Source organism: Hydractinia symbiolongicarpus, chromosome 8 (assembly GCF_029227915.1).
Source record: "Hydractinia symbiolongicarpus strain clone_291-10 chromosome 8, HSymV2.1, whole genome shotgun sequence".
Taxonomy (NCBI): Eukaryota; Metazoa; Cnidaria; class Hydrozoa; order Anthoathecata; family Hydractiniidae; genus Hydractinia; species Hydractinia symbiolongicarpus.
The window spans coordinates 9,072,473-9,099,433 of NC_079882.1; the positions used below are offsets into that span (position 1 = coordinate 9,072,473).

Genomic DNA, 26,961 nt, shown 5'->3' on the forward strand with positions numbered 1-26,961 from the left:
TAGCGTTCACCAATGTAGAGGTGTTCTTCTATCGCTAATCTGTTTGGGCCTAGTTATGTACTATTGCCAGCCCTCTATTTTAAAACCAATTCGTCGACCCTGTATTTTCCTAACTTGTGGTTTGTCTTTAGATTAAAGTAATAAAAAAAAATCGACAGAAAGAAAAACGAAAAAAGAGACAGGAATAAGAAATGGCGGAAGCTCATCCTGGACCTGATGATCCAGATGATGAAAAAGATCCTGATGTCGAACAAGTTGCCTCTGATACTGAAAAAGTATTTAAAAATTTCGTCTACAAGCGCTTGACAAGCCATATTGATAAAGAAGCTACTGAAGGAGATTTAGAGGTCGGTAGCATTCCACCTAATGTTATAAATGAAATTCGTGATGAGGAAAGACGCTTTAACGCATCAAATAGTAGGAGTGAGAACGACCCCAACCAAGAGCAAATGAGACAATTAGGTAAAACTTTAGCTGCGTATGGGGATGAAATCCAAGAGAAGTATCACACAACGTTTACTGAGATGATAAGCAGGTTAAATCTGAGTAGTGATCAAGATTTTGCATATGAATCTTTCACACGAGTTGCAATAAGACTGTTCGAACATGGTATAAGTTGGGGGCGGATACTTGGTTTGTTATGTTTTGGTTATGAAATAGCAATTTACGTGATCAAACGAAGCACACATGGGATTGGTAGATTTTTAAAAAAAATTGTCAGTTATGTGGCGAAATTTGTATTGAAAGAAAAAATTGCCCAGTGGATTGCAGAAAGAGGCGGATGGGTGAGTGGTAGTTTTTCTTTTGGATGTGTTTGTTCATCAACTATAATACCGTAAAACATCAATTATTTTTAGTAATGTAGTAGGGCCTATATTTTAGTGACGTAGTAGCGCCTATATGTTAGTGACGTAGTAGGGCCCAGATTTTAGTGATGTAGTAGGGTCCAGATTACAGTGACGTAGTAGGGACTATATTTCAGTGACGTAGTAGGGACTATATTTTAGTGACGTAGTAGGGACTATATTTTAGTGACGTAGTTGGGCCCAGATTTTAGTAATGTAGTAGGGCGTATATGTTAGTGACGTAGTAGGGCCCAGATTACAGTGACGTAGTAGGGACTATATTTCAGTGACGTAGTAGGGACTATATTTTAGTGACGTAGTAGGGACTATATTTAAGTGACGTAGTAGGGACTATATTTAAGTGACGTAGTAGGGACTATATTTTAGTGACGTAGTAGGGACTGCATTTAAGTGACGTAGTAGGGACTATATTTAGTGAAGTAGTAGAGCCTATATTTAGTGACGAAGTTTGGCCCAAATTTCAGTGACGCAGTACACCTTTCCCGAATTTCATAAATAATAATTATGACGTCATCCAAAATTTTATAATGTTTCTATGCTCTTCAAATAAGGATATTCAGATACAATATTAAATTATCATGACAAAAGTTTTTAGAGCAATGTATTCTTGTTGGATTTTATTAATATTTTAATAATAATTATTTTGAAAACGAGGCTATTTTTAGAAAGCTTGGTTATATGAAGGGTTTGACCGTAACTTTCAGCTCGGATTCGGGGCAATTAACGAATAAAAATATTTACGAAATTAGGTAATTTATTCTACCTTTTGCTAAGGAACTTAGGGATAAGAATCATTTTTAGTATTAACCTCTTTAATTAAGCTTAGCATAATTAGGAAATTCGGGAAAGTTCTGTTGGGTCCATATTTCAGTGACGCAGTTGGGCTTACATTTTAGTGGCGTAGTAGGACCCAGATTTTAGTGACGATGTTTGGATCAGAAGAAATTCCACCTAAAATGACAGAAGATGAACTCCCACGCCCTGTGTTATATAACTGCAAAAAAAGTATTTATTTTTAAGCATTCAGAGTTCTTTTTACTTTTTTCAATAAGAACAAGAAGCCCTGGGGGCTCTAAGAATTTCCGCTCGCTACCAAAATATTTGATGACAACCTGCTAATTCGTTGTGTTATCGTGCCAAACATTCGAAGAGGTTTGGTGAATGAAGCTCTGAAGATAAAGCACACAAGTGACATTATATCTTACAACAAACGCAAACAAAACGAAACGTGTCATAATAAACTCACATTTTAAAAGGAATTGATAACAAAAAATACAGTCTGTCATTCATGGTTGAAAGTCTTGCGATTGAAACGTTTATGGTCTTAAACGACATTTAGTTGACAAAAAATCAAAATTTTGATGTGACCATCATTTTCAGCATACTTTTTTTGTTAACTGTGCCAAATTTTGTCGAAAACAAATACCAATTTTGGCCTGAAACGTCATTTAGATGACTTCCAGGTACTTAGGGAGCTTGGGTACGAAGTTTAAATCTGTGACGTTGCAATTGACCATTTGGGACAGGGTTAGTTAGTTAGTCAGTTATACCAATACTATCCTCCTCTCAGAGGAACTTGAAATCCCAGGGTCGATTTTTTCTCAAAAAATGCTCCAAAAGAAAAAAACGACAGTTTTAAAGAATTTCCTACGCCTTCGGGCGCGGAATTTCAAAGAAAAAAACGACGGTTTTAAAGAATTTCCTACGCCTTCGGGCGCGGAAATTTAATTATACCGTATTACTAACGTGTAAAATAGTTCCAGTGACTTTAATTACCACAGATTGAAAGTATTTTTTTATGTTTTTAATATTCTAAATTGTTTTGTGTCGAGATCTTTATATTAAAATTAACATTTTAAATCTTCGGATAGAATTTTTGTTGTTGTTCTGTTGCAGGTGAAAGCGATGGTGGATATGGAAAAGCAGGATAGGGATATTTGGTTTTATAGAGGAGGTGCTGCACTTGTGCTTCTTTTTGCCATTGGTCTTACATATCAATACATAACGAAAAAGTCCTGACGATGCAAATATGGTTGACTGGTTGGACCTAAATACGGCACGAACAAGTTACATAAATCCGAGATTACGTCACTTGCAGACCACAGCATTGAATGTTTTAAAATATCGGCATAGTGAAGACAGCTTCACTGCATGTAGTATTGTAAACACTTTTCAATCAACTTTTTATGTGTCAAAAAAGCTATCCAGGTTAAAACTTCCGACTTTCAAGATTTGTAAAACTTATGCTCTTTTGTTCTTTTTCACAAACATTCTACTGTTCATTGAATCTCAAAATTTTATTAACGACTTTTTAAAATTCCTTTTTTTTAACATATTTTTTTCCGTTGGTGACGCTAAGGAATATTTTGAGCGTAATGTTTTGAATATTCACGCTTAGCAAATGTTTAGGAATTCTTGTAAAGAGAAGTGTATTGCGTTTTTGTGTCATTTGATGATTCAGTTCTTTTTAAATATTATTATTTTGAATAATGTATATTTTAAAAGAAAAAAAAACGCTTTTGAAATACCGGATGATGTTTTATTGCAACCTTATAACTTTATAGACCCTGAAATAATTTATTCGTTTATTAAGCGTGATAATTTCCATTCACTGTACTGTTTTAAGCGAAAAAGAGAGTTTGCACAAAATGTTCTGTCAGGTGTAAAAAGACCAAAATTAATGCGATTTTTTTTCTTCGCTTTATTTCATAGAAAAAGAGCCTTTTTCCATCAATCTTAATTCATCGATCAAACTGCGTTATATTTTGACGTTATTGACGTACGGCATTTATTTTGACGTTATTGACGTACGGCATTTGAAGTTTAAAAGGAGCAGGAGAAAGTCGCTTGTGTAAGATTCAAGTTCTTAATTATTTTCAAAATGCAACTTATTATAATGCGGAAATTCAAAAGAATTGACGATTTTAATTACACTGAAAAAGCACTTACGTAGGAGAGAGAGAGGACAAGGAAAAATTGTAAAAAAGCCTCTTGTGTATAATAAGCTAATCAACGTATCAATATCTTCGATCTTCCTGTATTAAAAACATTACATGGAAAATAGTTTTGTTTCTTGCTAATTTTAATTTAACGCTTTTTATGGCATTTAAAAAAAATGGCCTTGATATTGAAAGATGTAGTTATTGCTAACACGAAAGGGAAGCAAGAAAAATCATTAAAAGTGTCATTTCGAGGTAAGTTTCGCACAAATTAACTTTTATATGTTGAATTTTATTTTAATTCTTGTGATCAAATTAAAATCGGTATAATCTCCATTTAAATTTGGTTACACACTTTTTTTATAAGAATCGTATTTTTTGGTTTGTGCCTCGTGAAAAAGGGCGATAGTAAATGAACAAAACAATGTATAATACATTTTCAAAATATGCGCGATTGTATGTACCACAAAACATATTTCTTTACGCTTTCAATTTCTTCTAAAGAAATGCTATAAAAATATTTCAGATTACTCGAATTTGACAAAGTGGGTGTCTGATAATTAAGCCTTATTTATAGAATATTCTTCAATTTTTTAGGAAATTGAGCCATAATGTTTCTTATCAAAATAATTCTTACAAAAATGTGTGTAACGTAATTATTATGAAAATGTTTTCGAGAAAAATTGTTTTTAAAACAGTGCTGCATGTACGGCTTACATGTTTAAAAAGCAGGAATTCTTATTTATTGTTCGTGTGAGAATCATGATTCTTTCATGTACGCCATTAAATATATTTTTTTATCTATATCTTTTTTAATCTGTTTTATTTGGATTATTCGACATAGGTATAACTCACAGTCTCAACGCAAAAACAACGAAGGGTGAAGTTCAATTTCACGTAAGTAAACTTTTTTTTAACACAGAAAACAAATAAAAATTGTTATTTCCATATTTTAACTTATTTAATTTTTTACTACAATGGTTAATCTCTAAATTGTTTTTTTTAATAGAGACAAAATTCCTTAAATACATAATGCAGTTTCTAAACATTAATTTTGTACAAAAATTGGTTAGTTCCTCGTTCAGGACTGAAATTTCTACCTTAAGAATTTTGAAGCAATACTGAGATTTGTTTTTAATTCTTTTGATCATGTTTAACGTCCAGTTTTGTTCCCGTGATGTTTAACGTTCATTGTTGTTTCCATCATGTTTAACATCGAGTGTTGTCCCTGTCATACTGAACGTCCATTGTTGTTCCCGTCATGTTTAACGTCCAGTGTTGTTCTCGTCATGTTTAACGTTCAGTGTTATTCCTGTCATGCTGAACGTTGTCATGTTTAACTTCCGGTGTTATTCCCGTCATCTTTAACGTCCAGTGTTATTCCTGTCATGCTGAACGTACATTGTTGTTTCCATCATGTTTAACGTCCAGTGTTGTCCCTGTCATACTGAACGTCCATTGTTGTACCCGTCATGTTCGACATCAATTGTTATTCCTGTCATGCTGGACGTCCAGTGTTCTTCCCTTCATGTTTAACGTCCAGTGTTATTCCTGTCATGCTAGACGTTCATTGTTGTTCCCGTCATGTTTAACGTCTAGTGTTGTTCCCGTCATGTTTAACGTCCAGTGTTATTTCCGTCATTTTAACGTCGTCGTTTCGTTTTCGTTTTAGGAAGTTAAGTGGACTTTATCATCTGTTATTTCAGAGTATGACTTTTTGGACTTTGAGTTGTATCAGCACAACAAAGTTTTTAATGATAGGTGGGTAGAGTAATATTTGGTGACTTAACAAATCAGACTGCGCAACTCAACACCCCCCGCAAAAATTAATGTTTGTTAGATTTATAAAATTAGCCAAAACGTCTGTTAAGAGGGCTATAAGGGAGAGTGGGTTAAGTTATGTAGACATGTGTTTCTTCTTTTACCTTTAAACTATTATTAGTATAATTATGTTTTAAATCTTTTGTTTTACTTTGATTCTTTACGACTGTCAGAGTGAAGGATAATGGACATTTCCTGGAACTAATTTTAAGAAATTAATAATTTAGTTATGGACCAAACCATGTTGTTTGGATCCCCAATAATTTCTTGATTTGCAAGTAAAGTTAGTTATTACAACCTTTTATTTTATCCAAAACCGAAAGATCTTATGTCATTGAGTTATCGCGATCCTTTGACTATCGATCTGATATCTGAGTTGAACAAACCGCAATATATCTTTTAACGCGAAGTACAAATTAATGTGCCAATAATTAACGCAATTTTTTTTCCATCCTCGCTAATTATCCGCCGGAATTATTTTATAAATTAAAACAATGATATAACTCACGAGCAATTGCAGAAGAATTTAAAAAGCTGGTTTAAATGCGATTTAAATCATAACTTCCAGTTGGTATTTCTCATATAGATTTAGGAATACACAAACTTCGATTCCAGGTCCTGTTGTCTCTTTTTTGCATATCGGACGGCGATTTTTTTCGTCACACCTATCAATAAGCGCGGGGCCGTTGAGAGACAAAAAGCCCTGGGAACGAGGTTGGTATTACACACCCGTTTATGCATTCTTTATCAAAAATTTTTTACTCCGTTTGAATCTCTAATCATGACGGGCAAGTATAATAGTAAAAACAAAACTTTAAATTTTTGCCACTTGTGTCGTATTTGACCGGAGTTATTTGAAAATTGACAACGCTGCGCTTTTGGAGAATACTTTCTGGGAGGAAGTTTGACCATCTCAAATAACTTTTGAATGATTTCAGCTGTAGTGATTTAACTTAGCTGGCATCGTATAGCATAAAAGAAATTGATTGGCGATGATAAAACTTTGCTGAGGTTTGCAATTTTCCTATGACAACATGATTTTTCTGGAATCAAATGTTTTTTTTATCGCTAACCATTTTTTCGGATTACATTTAGCAACATCGTTCCCATGGAAATTCTCATTGAGCTTAAATTCAGGTCAATTTTTTTTCACGTTTTTGCGAAGTTGTTGTTATAAAATGTAATATAAAAATTTTTCTTTACATTCAAGACAAACTCACCCAGAAATACTCGTTTATAAGAAAAATCTTCATGTACTAAAGTTTTACCACTAGTGGAAAGTATAAACTTTTGCACTTCAGAATTGAAAAATAACGAAGTAAAAATTACACTCATTTTTTCGGTAGAATACAAATACTTGTCTGTCGACCATAAAACTATATTTATAATACGCGACTTTCCGTTTGTAAACCAGCTGCGAGTAGGGGCAGGCAAATACCCGTATATTTTTCGCAGGCGAACCACTAGTCCTAGGCTAGATTCGTGTAATTTAACCAACCAAAACATTTGAAATGTCTCAACCATTGATAAGTTTGTGTATGAACAGTTACTGTACCATCAAGCATCGCATGGCGTATTAAACAACCTCGTCCCCAGGGTCTTGTCGCCCCTGGCCGTTATTACGCAGTGAAACTTCATCAACAAGCCAAAATGTCCTGGAAACGACGTTGCATATTAAAGTATCAAATCAAACTAGATTAAAACGGTAAAGCATATTAGTTGTGAATCTTTGTAAAACGTTTTTGAACCAGTCGAGTGAAAATAATTCCTCGCGAAATTTTAAGTCGCGCGAAAATGTTAAGCATTGTGAGAATGCTTATGTTGTTTCAGAAAAAGAAATCGTGGAGAAACATATTTTTTTAGATTAATTGGGGAGTTAAGATATAATTTGAACGAAGTTGATGATTTCACAAAAGTTTGGAATGTTGTGGAAAATTTGTTGGATAAAGATGGACATGGGTTGGAGGTAGGTTGAAACTAGATGATGAATGAATGAAAAAATGAATGAATGAATTAATGAATAAATTAATGAATAAATAAATAAATGAATAAATGAATAAATGAATAAATGAATAAATGAATGAATGAATGAATGAATAAATGAATGAATGAATGAACAAATGAATGAACAAATGAATGAATGAATGAAATTCATTCATTCATTCACTGTTACTACTATGAGTATACAACAACAAAGTGACATTACTTATTAACGGAAACATTTCTTAGCCAAAATACTTTCCACTCCATTAGCAATAAAATAAGTCAGTACGTAACCATGGTAACGATATTTCCAAACATGGTAGAGTGTCTTGGTGTTTGATTTACCTTCGTAGGCGAGTATCAATTTCAACGTACAGTACACTCCACCAAGAAAAAACACGTACATTCCATTGGAAATCAGTTCTGAAAACTTGCTTGATACAAGTCATTTAACCAGCCTCACAACAAGCCAGCAAAATCTATTAGATTATGAAGGAGGTAGTTTGCATACATCGCACGAATCACTCACTACTAATGATGTTGCGTGAGTCATTGTTTTATTTTTAAACAACAACAAAAACAAAAGTTTTAATTGTTACTAACAATTTTATTATGTTTAGGTCAATAAATCCAAGAGCAAGATTTTCAGAACTTTCTATCAGTCACGAGAAGGAATGGCAGGTAGATGTCTTGCATTATTTACAAAAATTCAGAATCCTAATTTGTCAGAATAATTAACATGTTTCAATTGGAGAATGAATTGTTTTGACTTGAAAGTCAAGCTTTATGAAACTCGAGCCTAGGACTTTTCTCTCTCTTACATCAAGAGATAAACAGGTCGAAGTTGAATGTCATGTATCCACTTCTTACTTTAATTCTTCCTTGCAATTGATAAACATTTTTATAAAAATATAATTTTCTATGTTTTATATTTTTAAATTTATTAATATAATCACTTTTTTTAAGCTCTATTTTACGTCTTATTAAGGTTCGAGTGGAGATCCATGAAGGCGACCTGTTTGGTCAAGTTTCTGACCCAGTGGTGGATATTTTTGTTGGTGATAAAAAAGAATCTACATCTATCAAACAACAGACAAACAAACCTATCTGGAATGAGAATTTTGTGCTCGAGTTTAAACAAAATAAAGTCCGTTTTCTAGATACTGTCTTCCAATTGAAAGTATATACCGGTTAGTTCTGTTTTTTGTTCAAAAGCCCCTTTAAAATATCTACATCCTAAACTTATTTTATTAAAACCAACCAAAAACGATTATACAATCAAAAAATTTGGTGAATGCGTAATAAAAATTTTATGTTTCTTGTACTAATCAACTATGATCCACCTGAATCTAAATTTAGGTAGAAGTGTCGCAAGGAAAGGAGAGTTGATTGGTCAAGCTGAGTTCGATTTATGGACTGTTTACAAACAAGATACGCATTGCTTCAATAAAAAATGGGCTGTGCTTCAAGATGTCGGTGGATTTAGCGTCAACGGTTTGATTCTCACAACCGTTAGTGTGATCTGTGAAGGCGACAACATTTTTAATGAAAAAAGCTCAACTTCGAAGAAAGAACAAAATCACGAACGTTTATTACCAGAAGGTACAGAAGAACCTCGGGATGTTTACAAGTATTCAGTCACGATTTTTAAAGCGGAAAAAGTTCCAGCAGCTTCAGGTTCTATTCTTGGTAGCATGAAGAGAGCTTTGGGTGGCAAACATAACGAATTGATGGACACCTATGTTGAGGTATGTCCCTTCTTTTTGAAAAGTTTTTAATACCAGTGATAAAATGTGTAAAAACTGCAGTAAATATATATTGCTGACATTGCAAGAAACATATCGTTTTTTCATTAAACATTGCATAGAAAATAGCGTGTAATTTAAAGACGGACGACCCCGTGGATTTTTTCAAGGAACGACTAGTCTTGTTATAAACTTTGCATCCGATGCTTTACCATTAAAAATAACCTTGAAAAAAAGCTTGAACTTTTGTTGTAGTTTTGTGAAATTCAAAAGCAGGTCTCATGCAACTGTTGTCACTCATGAGATCGAGCTCACTGAATTTTATTTAGGTTACCTTCGGCAGTAAAAAACTTAAGACGAGCGTTGTGAAGGGAAAAGAAGATCCAGAATTTAACGAAGTGCTAACGTTTAAAGATTTTTTCCCACCCATGTTTAAACACTTTAAAATCCAGTTACGAGATAGCAATGCCATTGCGGATGAACCAATCGCAACGCATCTTATTGACGTTGATGATGTCATGCGTGCTGATGACGAAGATAGTGATATGGCTTCAGTACACTCTTTTCAGAATGAAGGAGCAGGTACAGAAGATGTTTTCGTGTTCTTTTTTACAAAAGGGTGTTATTTATGTATTCCTAATAAAACAAAATGTGTATATTGTTTTTAAATAATGGACGATATTATCTAAGCTTGCCCAATATAGGGTAATATAGGGCTTTGTTAACAGTTTGGTAAGTAAATGGGTGTTTACCAAGTTCGTATTTCATTACGCAGTATTTATTTTTCGTTTCAGGTCTTGTATCACTTTTTGGTCCCAGTTGGATCCATCTTTATGGTTCATCGCGTGAATACGATAGGTGGGCTTATATTAACGAAGGGTTTGCTGAGGGGAACAGTTATCGTGGAAAGCTTCTAGTTTCTGTCGTCTGCTCCAGCATTAACAAGAATGATATGAAGGAAAGTACAAAGGTCAGTAAAACAACTGACGTCGCTTTCGCTGTAACACCGACCAAAAAGCAGTTTCTCTTATATTCAACTATATATGATGTTAGTTTAATTGATAGAAGTTTGGCAGAGAAATCTGTTATGTTCGAGATCACCATGGCGTCGAATGATCCGGCCGTTCCAGAACCTCAAGTAGACGTCAATTCTAATATCAATAATCAGAAACAACCTTTGCTGGTGTCGACAGAATGTCCGAAGATGTGCAGAAAATTTACAAAAGCGTACGTCTCGAAAATATCTGGAACGCGTAAGTTCTGTCATCTCGACATTGGGACGGAAAAACCAAGTTTGCACTGTACATTCTCTCACATGGAAAATACTTACCGCGCGTATCAAGCGACTATGCTTCAGAAAATCTTTTACTTCTTGGAAGACCAAAAACTAGAAATGAAAGGAAAAATGGAAGGTTTTAAACTTGATAAACTCAGGCTGCAAAAAGTCCGGAATTCACTTGATCATCATTTTAACTTTATTATTGCTACAATCAAAACTTGTTTGAATAAAAATAACGAAATCAACGATTTGGATAAAAGGATAATGCGCTACCGCTTGGATAAATTTGTAAGCTATTTTTCATTTATTAATCTAGTGTTCCTTGAGTACCGAGTCCTTCCATTCTTATTTTTATTCTATTTTAACCCACCCCCTGCGCTTACTCCGTTATTTATTAATTTATCGAAATGAGCAAAGTGCAAGTAGTTTGTAGAAAACTCCCTAAACATTTAACAAGATTCAACAAGGTTTTTATTAGATTTTTGTAATTTCTGTTTAATTCCACCCCTCTCTCCCCCCCCCCCACCATCCCCACAGAAAGTTTGCATTGTTTTCCTATATGATTTATTTTTACGAATGCTGAGTGGACGAGCAAAATACAGAAATATGCTATCAGATGCAAGCAAACCAACTATAGGCATAATAAGTATAATTATCCCCTTGAAACTGTACCTTTTCTTGTTTTAGAAACTTCTAAACAAGAAGATGTACGCTTTAATGGAGAAGGTAAGTGATATGGTATCGTTGATTGAAGCGTATACCACTCTCGAAAAAGAAATGGCAACATTAATGAATGATCCACAGCACTCCCTCCCCGATGTTATTATTTGGATGATTAGTGGAGGCAAAAGGATGGCCTACGCACGCATTCCTGCCATGGAGATACTGCATTGTGATGATGATTTCAAAAGTGGGGTGAATTGTGGCATTCTCCAGACGGTTTTTCTTCGCTCTCCTTCGCATAGCAGTGCAGACAGATATGAGAAATCAATTCAAGCAAAAATGGAGATTCGAATGTGGTTAGGTTATTATCCTAACGACGACGAAGATCAGATTTATCTTACAAACGCCCCCAGAGGTTACACTTTGCCTTCTCACGAAAGAAAATTTCCGCCATATTTAATTTATGAAGACTTGAATAAATACACGTTGCGGGCGCACATGTATCAAGCTAGGGCGGTTCTTGGCTCCGATGCGTCAGGTTTATCGGATCCATTTGCCCGCGTTTTATTCGGACGTTATCTTGAAAAAACTAGGGTTATTCCACAAACAAGAACGCCGGTATGGGATCAAATGTTTACCTTTAAAGACATCACACTTTATGGTGACGTTGATGACGTAATAGCGCGACCTCCTGTCATTTTGATTGACGTGTTTGATGAAGACATAGATGACGATGAAGAGTTTCTTGGTCGCACGGTAGCTCAGCCAACGTTTATACAGAGTGGTTTATATGTTCCAGCCGAATTGCAGTGGTATCCTATTATGATGGGCGATGAGCAAGTTGGCGAAATACTTGCAGCTTTTGAGCTATTTCCAGTATGTGTTTCATTTTGTGAATATAATTATGTTATATTTCCTAGTTATCTAGTTGCTATTCATTTTTTATTTAGTCCACTGCTAAAAACATCCCTCTAGAGCCTTCAATTGTTTCCAGGCGTGGATATGCCTTTTACCCAATTCCTGACGCCATTAGACCTAAAATGGAGTCTTATCGCGTCGAGGTAATAAAATATTATTTTTTTTATTTACAGTTGTTACTGGTTTCTGGGTGTTTGTTGATTTATATGTTGTTGTTTTTTTTAAATTAGATGCTGTTTTGGGGTGTTCGAGAAATGAAACGGTTGCATGCTTTGAAGGTTATGAAACCGCAAATTCTCGCAGACATTGCTCACGACGTTAAACTTGTGTCTGATAGGAAAAAACATCGTAAAATTCGGTCAAAAATTTGTCCTAATGCTCTGAAAAATCCAAACTTTCCAGACCAAGTGGTTTTATTCGATGTGGTATGTGGTGATATATTTCGTTTTATGTTTTTTTTGTACCCATTTTTATTTCGCTTTATACCATACAAAATCCGTGATAAAACTTAATAAAACGATAATAACAGTTATATTTAAATAAGTCACTTAATAGAATGTTGTTTATGCGTCTCCCACAATGGTATTCACTTCATTCAAATGTTTTGAACTTTTCTCTTTAAAGGAACTCCCGGCGATGGAGAATTTTTTACCAACTCTTACCCTTAAAGTCTATGAGCATCGGAGGTTCGGAAGATCATATTTGGTTGGCACGTATACAAGCAATTCACTGAAAGAATTTTTTTGTACTGATGTTCAAAAATATTTAAGAGAAAAACGTAAGATTCTTAACAAAATATGTGCAAAGCAAAATTGTACCATAGATGATTTTGTTGCAAATTGCATGATAATTTTGACTTAAAGATCACACGAAAGATGGCTGCACCCATACAAATTGGTCGATAAAAAGGTAAAAAGCATTAATGGTGCCACAGTGAAAACTATCTATCATACCATTTGCATGATAAAACCATCTATCATACCATTTGCATGGTAAAAAACCATCTATCATGTGATTTGTAAGGCAAAAACTATCTATGTTTAAATGTTGTAAGACCTATCAATGTCTCAAACAGAATGAGGAAAGCGAACAAATGGCAAATAAATAAATCGTTCAATTGAGAAAGTTAAAACTTTCATATCGAATACTTAACTTGCTTAGTTTGGAGTGTTGCAACTTTCCAAGTGAGTGTTTCATCCTTTAAAAAGAATGCGTTTCTCTCTTTCAGGAGGATGCGTTTCTTCCTTCCAGGAGAATGCGTTATTTCCTTCTAGGTGGATGCGTTTCTTCTTTCCAGAAGGATGTGTTTTTTCTTTTCAGAAGAATGCGTTTCTTCCTTCCAGGAGAATGAGTTTCTTTTTTCCAGGTGGATGCGTTTCTTCTTTCTAGAAGCATACTTCTTCTTTTCAGAAGCAAACTTATCGCCTTCTACGCTAATGGTAAAAGACAAACCGACAAAAAGCCAAGATCAGAAGTCGACGAAAGACAAGGTATACGTTTTTACTTGCAGCCTTGTTTGAAAGCGTAGTTTGAAATGTTGAAAAACTTTTTCCTATTTTATGAAAAATGGGTTAGCAATCACGACAAATTATTTTCAATTTTTAGTCACATGAAAAGGCAGACACGCCTACGTTAAAGAAGAAATCTGCTGATGTTTCTGCTGACGGGACGGCTTTTAATTGGTGGACGAGATATTACGCTTCGATAGCTGATTTAGTTGACGAAGAGCGCGATCAGACATCTGATGAAAAACACGTTTTGAGGATCACCGTATGATTTTTTCTAATCCCACAAAATTGTTAACTCCTTCCTTTCTTTTTTCAACCTCGTTCCCAGGACCACTTTTCGCTTTTGATATTGGAAACATCGCATTTCACCCATTGAGGATTTTCAAACAAATTGTCGAGTTTTGTTAACCATTACTGAGCAGAATCAAAACCGGAATAGTCATTTCTAAGATATTGATATTGTATGTGTGAAAGTGAACAATAATATACGCTTCTTCACAATGCTATATACATGTGAACAGTTATTTATCTCTGGCCCATGTTAGGTGCCTCTAGACAAAATTTTGACTTATAGATATTCAACCATGAGTTGGAGAAGGAGTTCAATAATTTCAATGACTTTATAATGTCTTTTCCTATTCATCATGGCAAGCATAACACCCAAGTTGGCTCATCAGAGAATGAGAAAAACAAGAAAGGAAAAATTAAAGTAAGTTAAACCAAGAAACCTCCATGATTAAACAGGATTACAAAAATATGATTGCGGATAGAATCAATATCCATATTAGAACGCTCGCCGTTTAACCGTCCCTCTGTGTGTGACTTGCAAAGGAGAAGATTAACTCTTCTTCACGGATCCTCTGTTAATGCTTGAGTTTATAGCTATTAAAAAAAACAGTTAGGGAAATGTATTTGGTCCGTTTTGTTTACTTTAGTGAAAATATTATATTTGAAACGTTTCATTTTCTAGGGAGCTGTACGCATTTGGAAGAAAAGTTTGTTACGAAATGCTAATATGTTAACGAATGGTCCTTACGGAACGTTTTACAACCTTCCATCGAACGACCCTTTTAAAATTCTAGTGCGAGTTTACTGTGTCGCTGTAAGTAACTAGGCTATTTGTTGTACAACATCTCACCTATTCGTATTATAAACTTGCTTTCTATGTTCTAGGCTAAGCATTTATTCCCGAAGGATTTTTCTGGAAAAGTAAGTGACGTGACTTCATCTTTTCATTAGTCACTTTGTTATGGTTTTAGCTTATTCTTTTATAGTATCAGAATTATTTGCTTTGGAAAAGCTTCTTAGTTGTTGTGGAAAAACCTTTTGTACATTTAATAGCGATCTTGTGAAAAAAGGACGGGACCATCTACGACGGAGAAAATATTATTATTTTCTCAATGCGCATGTGTAGATCAGGGTAAACCCGCTCAAAAACAAAGTTGACTTTCTCTCTTCGACGCAAATAGAATTAGTTAAGATGTGGGTAGAACGTCGGATATTTTAACCAAGTAAAAATGCCATTTAAGATAGTGCTGATTAAAGCACACAAAAAAGCGAAAATAAAGTAAATAAGTTTTTGTTCTAAATTTTGTGTTGACTTGTTCTCAGTGTCGAATTTTTTTGCAATTTTGACAGTAGCCATATTTTTTTTGATTTTATTTTTTGTTCGCTATCGTTTCGTTATTCGTAATCAATTTTTTGGCGCCTCTTACATATGACGTGCTTTCATGAAAAGTCAACGACAACGCCGTTGCAGATAGTCCCTGTTCATGTCGACATTTTTAATTTAATGCGCGGTCAGGGACCTAAGGCAAAGTAAATGTACACAAAGATTTGTTTTGGTGTGCACTGCAAGAAAAGAAGGCTAGAAGAAACCAATTTTATCGTAAAGAAAGCTATCGGACTGGTGCATAAACTCTCCAAAACAACACCCTCCGTCATCACCCATTCGTGTTCACGTACTTGAATACCAAATAAATGGTCAAATTTGACCTTTGCTAACCGTAATATAACCTGTGTGAAAAAGAGTGTAAACTTTCCACAAAAGGTTATTTTTTAAAAAAAATTAGTTATGTAATAAGTTGCATTGTTTCATCTTGTAGGCTGATCCATTTTTGGTGGTGAAACTTGGTGATAAAAGAATTTCCGATTCTGACAATCATGAGACGGGAACGCTACAACCTGAGTTCGGAAGGCATGCTGTTTTTTATTGTCATTCCATTTAATGTGTGCCTTTAACAGTTTTCCATTCACTGGTGACGCTTAGCAAATTTTGACCAAATTTGCAAAATTTTATATCGCGAAATTTACCATTAATCCTTTTATTCGCGAAAATTATTGTTAATAATGTTTTCATTTATGCAAGTGCAAGTTCACAGAAATGGTCTATTTCAGTTTTAATTTCAGGTTCAGTTCTTGAAATTTTTGAAGTTAACTTTTAGTCAATCGCGAAAGTTATTGCTCGCGACATTTTTTAAAAACATTGATTCGCGAAAATCTATTTCACAAAATCTTTTAATATGGCTCTTTCGCAAAAGTTTATATTCGCAAAATAGAAAAATTTACGAATTTTTTCATTTACGAAAGTTTTCTTTTTTCGCGAAAATTTCTGCACTTGAAGTATGTTACAAAAAGGCTAACAAGGTTTAAAAAAAAAATATCTCACGACCATGTTTTTAGCGCGTTTTGTCTAACCAAAGAAACAAATTCTGAAAAGTAAAGCGAATTCTTAAACTGAAGCGAGTTGTATACACGAGGTTTTACTCTGTTCGAAGCAAAGTTCACATTTCGTTCGATAAAAATATTCGCACATAATCAGCCAATCACAAGTGAGTGTTTCTGTTTGTCCTATATTTTTATTATTTCCCTTGCAAGTCCTTGGTAATTGGTGAAAAAATTAATTGTAATTTTCAGGTTATTCGAGTTCGAGGGCTTTCTTCCTTTCGATAATCTTCTCACAGTACAAGTTTATGATTGGGACTTGCTGCCAGGTTCCAACGATTTGATTGGCGAAACGAAAATTGACATTGAAAACAGATTTTACAGCAAGCATCGCGCAACTTGTGGATTGGCACCAGAATACAAAACGTAAGCATTTTAAACCCTAAATATTTATCTAATATTTGTGCTCGATAAAGTATTAAAAACTTTTTAATGATGTAAATATATACCTTGGCGCCCAGGATTTTTTGTTCACAGTATATTATTTTTGTATGAAATATCACTGTTGGCTATTGGGAAAAGGGCAAAATAGTCTCATAGCCTTTTTTGCCCATGAAAATTATACCAATTCCAAATACCAATACCAAAATTTATATCACTCTTCATACTCACTTTACATACCCCTTTGACCTTGAAAATGTTTTGTAATGTTTGGTATAAATATCATTCGACGAAAGGTCCTTGCATACCACGATCTCTTGTTTTTACTAAAGCCTTTCTTTTTCCACTTTTCAGTCGATGTTCTTCTATTTCTTTGATTGTGAACATAATTTTTAATAACTATTGCTTCAATATTTTCATCAATATTATACAATAATTTTTTTATAAATATGAGCTTGTGAAGAACTCGACGCCATGTTTACAAGGTTTGTAGCCCTGCCTCGTTTCCAAATTGAAAAAATTGTCTCCGTATTAAGTTTGTAAAGCACTTCTTCTTTTTATTCTGCTGACGTCTGACAGAACTTATTCTTTAGGTCCGGTTACACAGCCTGGCGCGATGGTGTTAAACCTTCGACTATTTTAAACGACTTATGTGCAAAAGATGAACGAGGTAAACCAAGTTACCGAGAAATCGGATGTTATATCGACGAGTGCTGTCCTGCTAAGAAAGATACTCTGCGTAGAGGTATTTTAAGATCAGATATGTATGAATTTTCACCTTTATAATTATTTTATATTTCGTATGGAGAAATACAGACTCTCATAATGTTTAGAGCATTTAAAAAACGATGAGGATAAAGCACTTGAAGCCTTACGTGCATATCAAAACTTGCCCAATGGATATCGTCTTGTGCCTGAGCACATAGAAACTAGGACTTTGTATAATCCACAGCGTCCATCCTTGCCACAGGTATAGTGGTGTTATAAAGACCTTCTTTTCCTGTGTTTCCTTACTCAAAACATGGAATTGTTTTCAAAAATTAGACGAATATCTACTATAATTTCAGCAAATAATTTTACCTCTAGATTGTAAGCCTTCAGGTACCTTAGTCATACCTTCAGCGTTTCTTACTAACGTACTTTTTACCACCCAGGGTGAAATACTGATGTGGGTGGATCTATTCCCAATGGATCAAATGTTAGTCTTACCTCCTGTGGATATTTCAAAACAAAAACCAAAACAATACGAACTACGTATCATTATCTGGAACTGTGAGAAAGTTCCTCTCTTAGAGAATAGCGTTATGCTTGGTATGGCATCAAGTGACGTGTATGTAAGAGGGTATGTGGTGTTGTGTCTTACTAAACGAATGTTAGTGTCATGAATGTTGTGTGAAAATATTTTATTCTTTTTAGTTGGTTGGAAGGACTCTACGACGAGAAACAAAAGACAGACGTTCATTACAGGTTCGTTATTCGTCTTATTTGGTTTGATTTTTTTTTGTTTTATTTTTAATTCAACCGTTGGTCAAATAGGTACGTGTATTGGACGGAACACGTTTACCGCTGAGATAATGACTTAGCGTCCCTTTGCGTTTTTGTGGATCAAATATTTCTTATTCAACACTTAGATTAAAAGTACCCATCCAAAACTTGAATTGCAATAGACGGTTAAGAAAAGACCTGAATGGTTCATACTTCGTACAGTCAAGTAGCGTTAGTCATTCTCTTTCTAAAACAACTTTTCATAACAGCCTAGTCCTCAGGAATTACGGGATTCAATCTTGCCTGACTTTTGGCAGTATACATACGTGATTTGTCCTCTAATGGATAACAAGGATGCCCTTTCTGTACGAGATTATTCTTGATCTATTTATCTTTTCCCTTTTTTATCTTTAGATCCACAGATGGAAGCGCCATGTTTAATTGGAGATTTTTATTTCCCTTTAAGTATCATCAAGCTAAAAAACAATTTGTTCACCAGAAAAAAGTATGTCAATAAGATATGTTACCTTCACAGCCTCTATCTGAGAAGGTCGAACCCTCTACTTGAAAAGTATACATCATTAAAAAAGAGCTAGGAATTCTCGCTTGCCGTCGAATTAGCAAATGTGATTCTTTTTTTTTTAGCTGTCCGCATTCGCCTTGGAAGAAACAGAGCAGTGCGTCCCACCTATCCTTACCCTGCAGTGTATGGAAGCTGACGTCATCACAGCTGACGAAGTCATAGGTAGGAACCTCTTAAAAATCTCCCATAGTAAATTTATATCAACGAGGTTGACTTACTAGATTGTGTCGTTTATTGTAGGTCTTTTAAAGATTCCATTATTGAAAATTCCTCCATATTATGGCAAGCCTATCGGCTGGACGTACGATCAATATCTGCATCGCAAGAAGAACCACGATCATCCATCATTATTCAAGTGTCAATCTTTGAGAGGATGGTGGCCATTTTCTTCAGGGGATGGCGTGGAAGAAAAAGTAGGTGTCACTTGACCAATTACGTGTCCTAAAGTTCCAAAGCAATATGGTGCTTATACACTCTTATTTGAGAATTTTCTCTAACATTATCCCAGTTATTGTTGTGATCGTCACATGAAAATCGACATTCCATTCTTCTTAAAAACATTTTTTTAAATAACTTATCAGCTAAGATTATCAACCTTGCTATCAAAAAGAGATTGGTAATGAGGAAGCGTCATGAAAACTTTTATTGATAAATTTAACTTAAAATTGTACGGCCAAGTCACTCTCCTTCCCAGAGCTCCGCAGATGAGATTGGAGGCTAAATATTTCTTTAAATTTATCAGTTTGAAAAAGTCACTCATATTGAGATAAAGAGTTAAAAACAAATAGCTACATAGTTAAAAACACAAAGAGGAAGAGTTTGATTAACAACCTTGTTTCCAAGGCCTTTATGTCTTGCATTAGGGCTGGTGTCGAGTGACAAAAAACCCTTAGAACGCAGTTGGGTTAATCAAATGAAACATAAAAGAACTAGCAGGCTATTCACTTGCTAGTCTGCCCAACAAGCTTCTTTGTGGGCAAAAGGACTCTGAATTGAATGATATAGCTTCATGTTTACTACTGCATTGCCATGTACGTAAAACTTCTTTCATATGTGTATATATCGCCTGACTTGTTTTTAGTTAAATTTAAATAAAAAATTGGAAAAACGTTCTCAGTGTTCAGCTATTTAAAAAAAGACACGATCCATCCCATTTACATTTTGCTTTCATTAAAAATTTACAACACATTTTTTACTTCACGAAAAGAAAAACGAATTTCTACCAGAAAATGTTTAGCATGTTTTTATATTTGTCTTTTAAAGGTTTTTTCCCTTGTTGTTTTCAAAAAGTTGTTGGCGATGTTACTTGGAACTTATATTACGATGTCGGTATTATGTTAGAACACGCCGTGATACAATCTAAGCGTTTCTACGTACCTTAATATTGTATAGGGCCGAGTCGAGTTGGAATTAGAGTTAGTAACGAAGGAGGAAGCAGAAGGTAATCCTGTGGGAATACGAAGAGAGGAACCACATGCTTTGGAAAAACCTAAGTACATGTTTTCTTTATTGTTTTCATAAACTGTTCATAGACTAGTTGACATTACCATGGCAACTAAAATAGTGACGTAATGCTTTATCTATTATTTAAATGTGCGATTAACGAGTGGAAAACTCACACGACATTTACATCTCGCATTACCTACTTTGTGCATAATGATTTCGTATATCCGTAGCACGACCCTTTTTTACAGACGGACAGAATAAATAATGCTAATGATATTATAGGGATTAGTCGGTAGCCAATGAATAAGTTCAAGAGAGTTCGCCCGTCTTTATATATCGCATTTCGTGTTTCCGTAACACGACTGATTTCTCGCGGAAACATTAATAAAGAAGACTGGTTATTAATTAGCCCGTGGGAAATTAAAACTATATCGCTTTCGCTATTTTAGTAATATTTCGTGTTTTCTAAAAAAATTGCATTCGTACTTCAAAACAAAATTTCTTTTGCATTATGCATTTTTCTATATTTTTCTATTGTTATTTATCTGTAAGTGATTTTTTTTATCTCTGTATGATTATCTTTCTACTCTTATTTTTTAGTCGTCCCGAAGAAAATTTACGTTTATTCCTTAGTCCCTTAAGAACACTACGGTTGCTTTTCAATAACTTCAAATGGGCGGCACTCAAGATATTGATCGTTCTTCTGTTATTAATGTTGGTGGGATTCTTCTTTTACGCCCTACCGGTGAGTATCTCCGCCCCTGTAAAAAAGTTAATTTCTCACTTGATATCTTAACAAAATGTCTTGACACCGTTGAAACATATATTTTAACGAGACCAGCCACGCTCAATGCTCATGAGGAGATTATATTTAGTTATATTAATGTTTTTAAAAGCCACAGCAACGCACTAGCCTGAGGTACATTAATTACAATGTCATGTTGCAACACCGGCTAATATTGCAAAATTTAAGATCGTTGTTCATTCTTAATGATTGTGTTGCGTTGATCAACTACCTTGGTTGTTGTCATGAATTTTAACAGGTCGTTGTGCTTACAAGTCATAACAGCCGCATTAGCGTTAACTAAATGTTGCTGCGGTTAATATGGTATTAGAATAGACCATTAAGAGTTGTTTCTAAAAGTGACTCACAAGAAGACTATTGCGCTAGTTTTAAAAATTCGTCAACAGTTAGCACATGGTATCTCTTAGCTTGTGTTTTACTCTCGCATGAAATCATGCAAATCTGTTATAAAAATGTATTGCTTTTCATTTTCTTCTTTAATCTCTGACGTTTTGATCTAAAATCATTTTTGGAGGAAATTAAAACTGCAAGTTTTTCGTACCTGTTATTTATTATCCTTCTGCATTTTAGTTCCAGTTCCCTCTCTTTGTGAGTTCTTTGAAGTTCCTTATTATTTATCTTATTATATAAAACACCATTATATTCTGACGCATTTCTCAACGCACACGTCTAATATACGTCGTTGTTATGTCGTGCTTATGTCGTTGTAAATGTCGTGCGTCGTTTTTTTTTATCAGGGATATCTGGCAAAGAAAACGTTGTCTGTTTAAATGCGATTACATTCAGCAATAAAGATAAATTCACTTGGCAGCTTCTTGCTTTCGTTATAAGAACAATTGTTGTCATCCGTTGTGTGCGTGGAACAAAACTGACATGAACAAAATTGCATCAGAAAGAATGATCAGTTATACTTGAAGAAACAACCGTCAGAACAATACTATTTAATCTCAATATAAATTTATAATTATATTTTTTCTATCAGTAAATAACAAATTTTATTTTTAATATAAACTCTCCCCGTATTAATCTGAAACTGGAGATGAACTTAGCAATGTCGTCATGTGGTTCTTTTTTGCTTTCTAATACTACGACTTGAAAGTCGTAGGGTCAAGTTTGGGCAGTTTGATAACGGCTCCTTTCCCAATAATAGCAATATCCACAAAGCTAACATTAAAAAAAACGTTTGGAAATAAGGATACAGCAATATTTTTGTTGAAACAGATACAATAAAAATAAACATGAAAAAGAAGTGCCGTGGTTTGCACCTTCTATGCGTAACATCTTGTTTCTTTGTACCCCTATTGAGTACCCCTATTTTGTTTGGTTTTAAATTGACAGAAAATATTCATAGCTAAAAAAGGAAAATCTTAAACGTTGTATATTGTTATTATTTCTTGTCAAATGTATTAGAAATAATCGAGGTTCAATAATTAGCCCAACGAGGAAGTCTGGCCAACATTTAAATTTCCTGATCTGCTGATATCGCGATAAAAAGAAGAAAAAAAATTGTTGTTACATAAATGTAGGCTGCAACTAGTGAGAAACCTGTGATAACATTTGAACAAGATATAACACTCATATCTTTTGGAAGACCTAAATTCCATATAACACTCTTATCCTTATCTTTCATATCCACTTTTCAAGAGTAAGGAAAAAAAGTGTGGCATCTAATATTATGAGGAAGGTCTCTGTTTGAGCTGCTTCATTATTGCCAACCACTTCCACTTGTGAAATCTCTGAAGGTCTTTAAAATCTTAAAAAGCACTGGGGACAAGTTCTCGAAATGATAAAAAAATCAGATGCGTTACGAATGAATGATGAACTTTTTTTTAGTATTTATATTTATATACAATAAATTATGACAAATGTAATTATGAATTATTAAAAAATATTAATAAAAAACTTTACGAGAAGCGTCCGTCGAATTTGGTGGATATGAAGAATCATGTCTAAAAAATAAAAACCGTTTTAAAAATTAATGAATTTCGTTGGAATGAAACAGTTTTTCTAATAACAGTGTGACATTAGAAACGAATATCTTTTCTGTTTGTTAACTTACCTAGATTTCTTAAGCCATGTAATTTTTTACTGGTATAGCTTTATCACCAGTAAACTGAACGCTTTTTGCTTGTCTCCATAAGAAAAAGAACAAAATCGAGATGATGACAAAACAGGCAAGCAAAGCTCCTAGAATACCATACACAACTTCGGGTTCTAAAACAAGTAAAAGTATAAAAATCAAAAATGGTAGCAGATAAAAATTATTGACAGTACCTTTGTATGCAGCCATTTCTTAAAAATTGCAAAGCTGAAAAGTAAACAAAGCAAAGTAAACTTACCAACTTCGGGCTCAGCTTTTGTTTCACCTTCCGGCTCCGATGTCGATTCAGGCTCCGATGTCGATTCAGGCTCCGATGTCGATGTCGATTCAGGTTCAGAAGCTGGTTCAGTAGTTGGTTCAGAAGCTGGTTCAGTAGTTGGTTCTGGGCTCGTTATTTGGGCTAAAAGTGCAAGACGTAAAGGTTAACATTAATCCTCATAAACTAAACATAAAGCTAAAAGGACAAAGCGACTTACCGAAGGTTGAAACAGCCAATACGCAAAGAAATCCAAACACAAATAAATTCTTCATGTTTTCAAGTTTGATACAAAAATATTTAGCGCAACTGAAAACGTCTTTTCCTTATCGTACTCGGCTGCAACTGCATGAATGGCCTTTTTTTAACTGGGATGAAAACTTTTTATGCATAATTTATGACGAAACAATGCATTTTTTATCTATAGCCACATAAGCTGTTCGTTTAATGATTTATTTGAAAGACATGTACTGACTGCAGTGACTTTGCAAAAAATAATAACGGTTCCCTGATTATCCCACTTATTAAGCTGATTGGCTAATTACTTTGTTTTGCTATCGCGACGAAAGTGAAAGAAATGTGTTATAGACTTTAAGTATTAATTCCCAAGTCAAAATAATTTTCAAACGTTGTTTTTTTATGTTCTAACTTTATCGCACATTATTCAATATGCTTAAGACCCTTTTTTATTCCAAAAAATTCCATTCTTAATTAATACTTTTCGATCAAAATGTTTTCAAATTGAACTCTGTCGTAATGGAAATATGCGTGTATGTGCATGACACTGCATATTATTGCATACACGTTTCCATGGTTACAAAACAGCATTCCATACCAATGATATTCACAAAACAATATACGTTTTTATCAGGTGAAACATCACTAAATTCAATTACTTTCATACTTGGAGGACTCAGTGTAAAAAGGAAATTAGAAATAGAAAGCATAGTCCCCCCTTTTTTGGAATCAAAAGACGTCAAAGAGAATATATTTACACCTCATACAGGAAAAAAGGTTTCGGGCCAAAAATAAAAGAAGATTAAATCTTAAATCTAAACCAATATTTCTTGTAAAGTTTTACACTCGAAGATATTGATAACATGAAAATTTAGCTGTTCCTTTTTTGTTCTTGATATTTCAGCTTCGCACAGGGTTAAGAAAAACAAAGTACGTATGAATGAATTTTGAACTTTATTTTTTGTTACATATTTACATGCAATAATAATTAGAAAAAAATGGTTAAATATCCAGGCTCCGTCCGGTGGAATTGTGTAGAGCTAAAACAAATAAAGCCAAGGTAAACAAACAAACAAACAAGCAAACAAACAAACAAACAAAAAAAACAAAAAAACAAAAATTTACCAAATAAAACATATTTTTACGCTAAGGAGTGTTCTACAGCCTAGTTTTTTTTAAGCAAGTGAGCTATCTTACCATTAAGCCATTGGATAAGCCTTTGATGGCAATTTATTGGCCCCCGTTTGTTCAACCATGCTTTTGGCTTGTCTCCACAGTAAGAAAAACAGGATAGACACAATAACGAAGCAGGCAAGCAATGCGCCTAGGACACCATACACAACTTCAGGTTCTGAAAAACAAATGGTCAAAACAGATGAAACGAAATAGAAATTTTATTCAATACTCCTCTTCTTTAAAATAGAATCTTAAATAAAATGTTTTAGTTTAGTGGCATTCCTCGAAGATTAATTCGCCAGTTAATACTATCTGTGCTTACCAACTTCGGGCTCAGCCTTCGTTTCTCCCTCTGGTTCAGAATCTGACCAATCATGAGATCCTGTGCTATTTCCACTTTTTTCATAGTACTTTTCGCTTTCCGGTATAGGTTCAGCTATAATAAAAACTCAAAATTTCAATTCAAATGGAAGTGTATAAGAATGATGAGAAAAGATGCTTTAAATGCAATAAGAAATTTATTTCTTACAACCTCGTACCCAGGCTCTTTTACAGAGGAGCTAACAACAAAAAAGGAAAAATGCCCTGGGAACGAGGTTGTTTTGAATTATCAATAACATGTTTGGCTCTTTTTTGGACTAGTTACATTGGAATTCATATTACAGAATGAATGAAAATGAAAGCCAAAAATTTTACAATTCTTGTTAATATGAAATACTACGCTTTGGAATGTCAAAACAAACCATGGGGCGCCAATATATAATTAATTGCGTGTTCATTTCATTTTGTGCAGTAGGTATTTAATATTAACCTAAAAATATAAAACTCGATCCAGTGCCTTAACAATAGCGCCGTTAAAAAGCAAATAAGTCTGGGGAGAAATTCATAAAAATATCATACTGGGATGTTTGGGCACGAGGCTGTGACCTCTTTAGTACAGTAAACATATAAGCGATGATAAGCAACTTACCGAAAGCTGAGATAAGCAAGAAGCAAACAATCCCAATAATAAATACGCTCTTCATAATGGCTGACAAAGCTGTTGTGTGAAAAGTTACAAGTACCACAGTTACATACAGCTCAAGTGAATCCTTTGTTTCTGTGCAAGGGCTTTTATAGCAAATACGAAATTGTCAGGAAAGAAATGACAGTGCAAAAAAGAAATTAAGAAAACCACAGTGATTAGTCAAATAGGATTGGATACAGTTTTTATTTGTAACAATATTCCGTGACGGATAGAAAAATTAGTTTTTCAATATCTTTTCCCTGTTAAAAGGAAAGTATTACTGCATATATTATTGCTCTAAATATAGATACATGAATCGCTCAGAAATATCTTTTTCCTCTATCTTTATCGTACAATAGCTTCTCCAAAAGTTGAAAATACAGACAATATTTTTTATTGTTGATCACAAAAAATAAAATTTTTCTAAGAACATGAACCGATCAAAATAATGTTTTTACATTATCAAAGATTCTGGGATTCTACCTTAGCAATATATGTCGCCCTGGCGTAGCTTAATAAATCTTAAGAGACGATGATGTTTGTTTTGATAAGGAAAATATTCGGTTTGATAACGACAATGTTCTGCCGATAACGACAATGTTCGACCGATGACAAAAATAGGTCTATGATATTTAGTGCGACTTATCCACTTGTAAACAATTCGTCCTGCTTTTAAAATTGCATGCAACACCTTAATGTAAGTTGGGTGTTAAAACATATCCAAAATCAGAACCATAAATTGTTTTTTAAAAATAATGGCATATATGATCGCTTTAGAGCTTTCCTGTTATTAAGAAATCCGCATAATTATCGTGTTTTCCCGATTTTCCTTCACCACCATGATTCAGCAGTATTTTAATGTTCTACAAAACAATGAAATAAATTAATTAATTAAAATAAATATCTTAGGAAGCGAATTCTTGTAACGTTTCCTTAACAATGACAAGGTGACTGTGACCTGTGATAGCTACACGTGTTTTACAGGAAGCTTCCTCATGTAATACACACATTAAAAAGGCTACAACTTGTATCATAAATA

The 26,961-nt window shown here is 34.1% G+C and overlaps 4 protein-coding genes across 4 annotated transcripts; 2 read left to right on the plus strand and 2 right to left on the minus strand.

Moving 5' to 3' along the window:
• The first annotated feature begins 131 nt into the window (after positions 1 to 131).
• On the plus strand, positions 132 to 3,393 carry LOC130655654 (bcl-2 homologous antagonist/killer-like). The gene is made up of 2 exons (XM_057458433.1): positions 132 to 785; positions 2,763 to 3,393. The coding sequence occupies exons 1-2, from the start codon at positions 192 to 194 to the stop codon at positions 2,883 to 2,885; spliced, it is 717 nt and encodes a 238-aa protein (XP_057314416.1). The 5' UTR covers positions 132 to 191; the 3' UTR covers positions 2,886 to 3,393.
• Positions 3,394 to 3,526: 133 nt separating this feature from the next.
• On the plus strand, positions 3,527 to 22,144 carry LOC130655648 (otoferlin-like). The gene is made up of 31 exons (XM_057458426.1): positions 3,527 to 4,060; positions 4,650 to 4,702; positions 5,478 to 5,566; positions 7,490 to 7,592; positions 7,963 to 8,153; positions 8,230 to 8,290; positions 8,598 to 8,799; positions 8,969 to 9,357; positions 9,684 to 9,936; positions 10,149 to 10,921; positions 11,321 to 12,172; positions 12,247 to 12,357; positions 12,445 to 12,639; positions 12,839 to 12,992; positions 13,625 to 13,704; positions 13,820 to 13,984; positions 14,297 to 14,431; positions 14,693 to 14,824; positions 14,896 to 14,931; positions 15,828 to 15,919; positions 16,639 to 16,812; positions 17,421 to 17,572; positions 17,661 to 17,797; positions 17,982 to 18,169; positions 18,244 to 18,294; positions 18,727 to 18,817; positions 18,958 to 19,057; positions 19,136 to 19,308; positions 20,288 to 20,388; positions 20,942 to 21,086; positions 21,884 to 22,144. Exons 1-31 carry the CDS (start codon positions 3,982 to 3,984, stop codon positions 21,914 to 21,916), a joined length of 5,490 nt encoding a protein of 1,829 aa, XP_057314409.1. The 5' UTR covers positions 3,527 to 3,981; the 3' UTR covers positions 21,917 to 22,144.
• Positions 22,145 to 22,950: 806 nt separating this feature from the next.
• Positions 22,951 to 23,884, minus strand: LOC130655655 (procyclic form-specific polypeptide B1-alpha-like). The gene is made up of 4 exons (XM_057458434.1): positions 23,724 to 23,884; positions 23,486 to 23,647; positions 23,206 to 23,360; positions 22,951 to 23,095 (listed from the first exon to the last, which is right to left on the minus strand). The coding sequence occupies exons 1-3, from the start codon at positions 23,776 to 23,778 to the stop codon at positions 23,215 to 23,217; spliced, it is 363 nt and encodes a 120-aa protein (XP_057314417.1). The 5' UTR covers positions 23,779 to 23,884; the 3' UTR covers positions 22,951 to 23,095; positions 23,206 to 23,214.
• A 688-nt stretch (positions 23,885 to 24,572) lies between these two features.
• On the minus strand, positions 24,573 to 26,753 carry LOC130655445 (uncharacterized). The gene is made up of 4 exons (XM_057458202.1): positions 25,887 to 26,753; positions 25,239 to 25,352; positions 24,938 to 25,091; positions 24,573 to 24,780 (listed from the first exon to the last, which is right to left on the minus strand). The coding sequence occupies exons 1-3, from the start codon at positions 25,939 to 25,941 to the stop codon at positions 24,940 to 24,942; spliced, it is 321 nt and encodes a 106-aa protein (XP_057314185.1). The 5' UTR covers positions 25,942 to 26,753; the 3' UTR covers positions 24,573 to 24,780; positions 24,938 to 24,939.
• Between the last annotated feature and the right edge of the window lie 208 nt (positions 26,754 to 26,961).

Coding starts and splice junctions, on each gene's coding strand:
- LOC130655654 (XM_057458433.1), top strand. CDS start 192: ATGGCGGAAGCTCATCCTGGACCTGATGATCCAGATGATGAAAAAGAT. Junction 786..2,762: donor TTGCAGAAAGAGGCGGATGG/GTGAGTGGTAGT, acceptor GTTCTGTTGCAG/GTGAAAGCGATGGTGGATAT.
- LOC130655648 (XM_057458426.1), top strand. CDS start 3,982: ATGGCCTTGATATTGAAAGATGTAGTTATTGCTAACACGAAAGGGAAG. Junction 15,920..16,638: donor CTACAACCTGAGTTCGGAAG/GCATGCTGTTTT, acceptor TGTAATTTTCAG/GTTATTCGAGTTCGAGGGCT. Junction 21,087..21,883: donor TCTTCTTTTACGCCCTACCG/GTGAGTATCTCC, acceptor TTTTTTTATCAG/GGATATCTGGCAAAGAAAAC.
- LOC130655655 (XM_057458434.1), bottom strand. CDS start 23,778: ATGAAGAATTTATTTGTGTTTGGATTTCTTTGCGTATTGGCTGTTTCA. Junction 23,648..23,723: donor ATTGGCTGTTTCAACCTTCG/GTAAGTCGCTTT, acceptor TTGCACTTTTAG/CCCAAATAACGAGCCCAGAA. Junction 23,361..23,485: donor AAAAGCTGAGCCCGAAGTTG/GTAAGTTTACTT, acceptor TACTTGTTTTAG/AACCCGAAGTTGTGTATGGT.
- LOC130655445 (XM_057458202.1), bottom strand. CDS start 25,941: ATGAAGAGCGTATTTATTATTGGGATTGTTTGCTTCTTGCTTATCTCA. Junction 25,353..25,886: donor CTTGCTTATCTCAGCTTTCG/GTAAGTTGCTTA, acceptor TTTTTATTATAG/CTGAACCTATACCGGAAAGC. Junction 25,092..25,238: donor GAAGGCTGAGCCCGAAGTTG/GTAAGCACAGAT, acceptor TTTGTTTTTCAG/AACCTGAAGTTGTGTATGGT.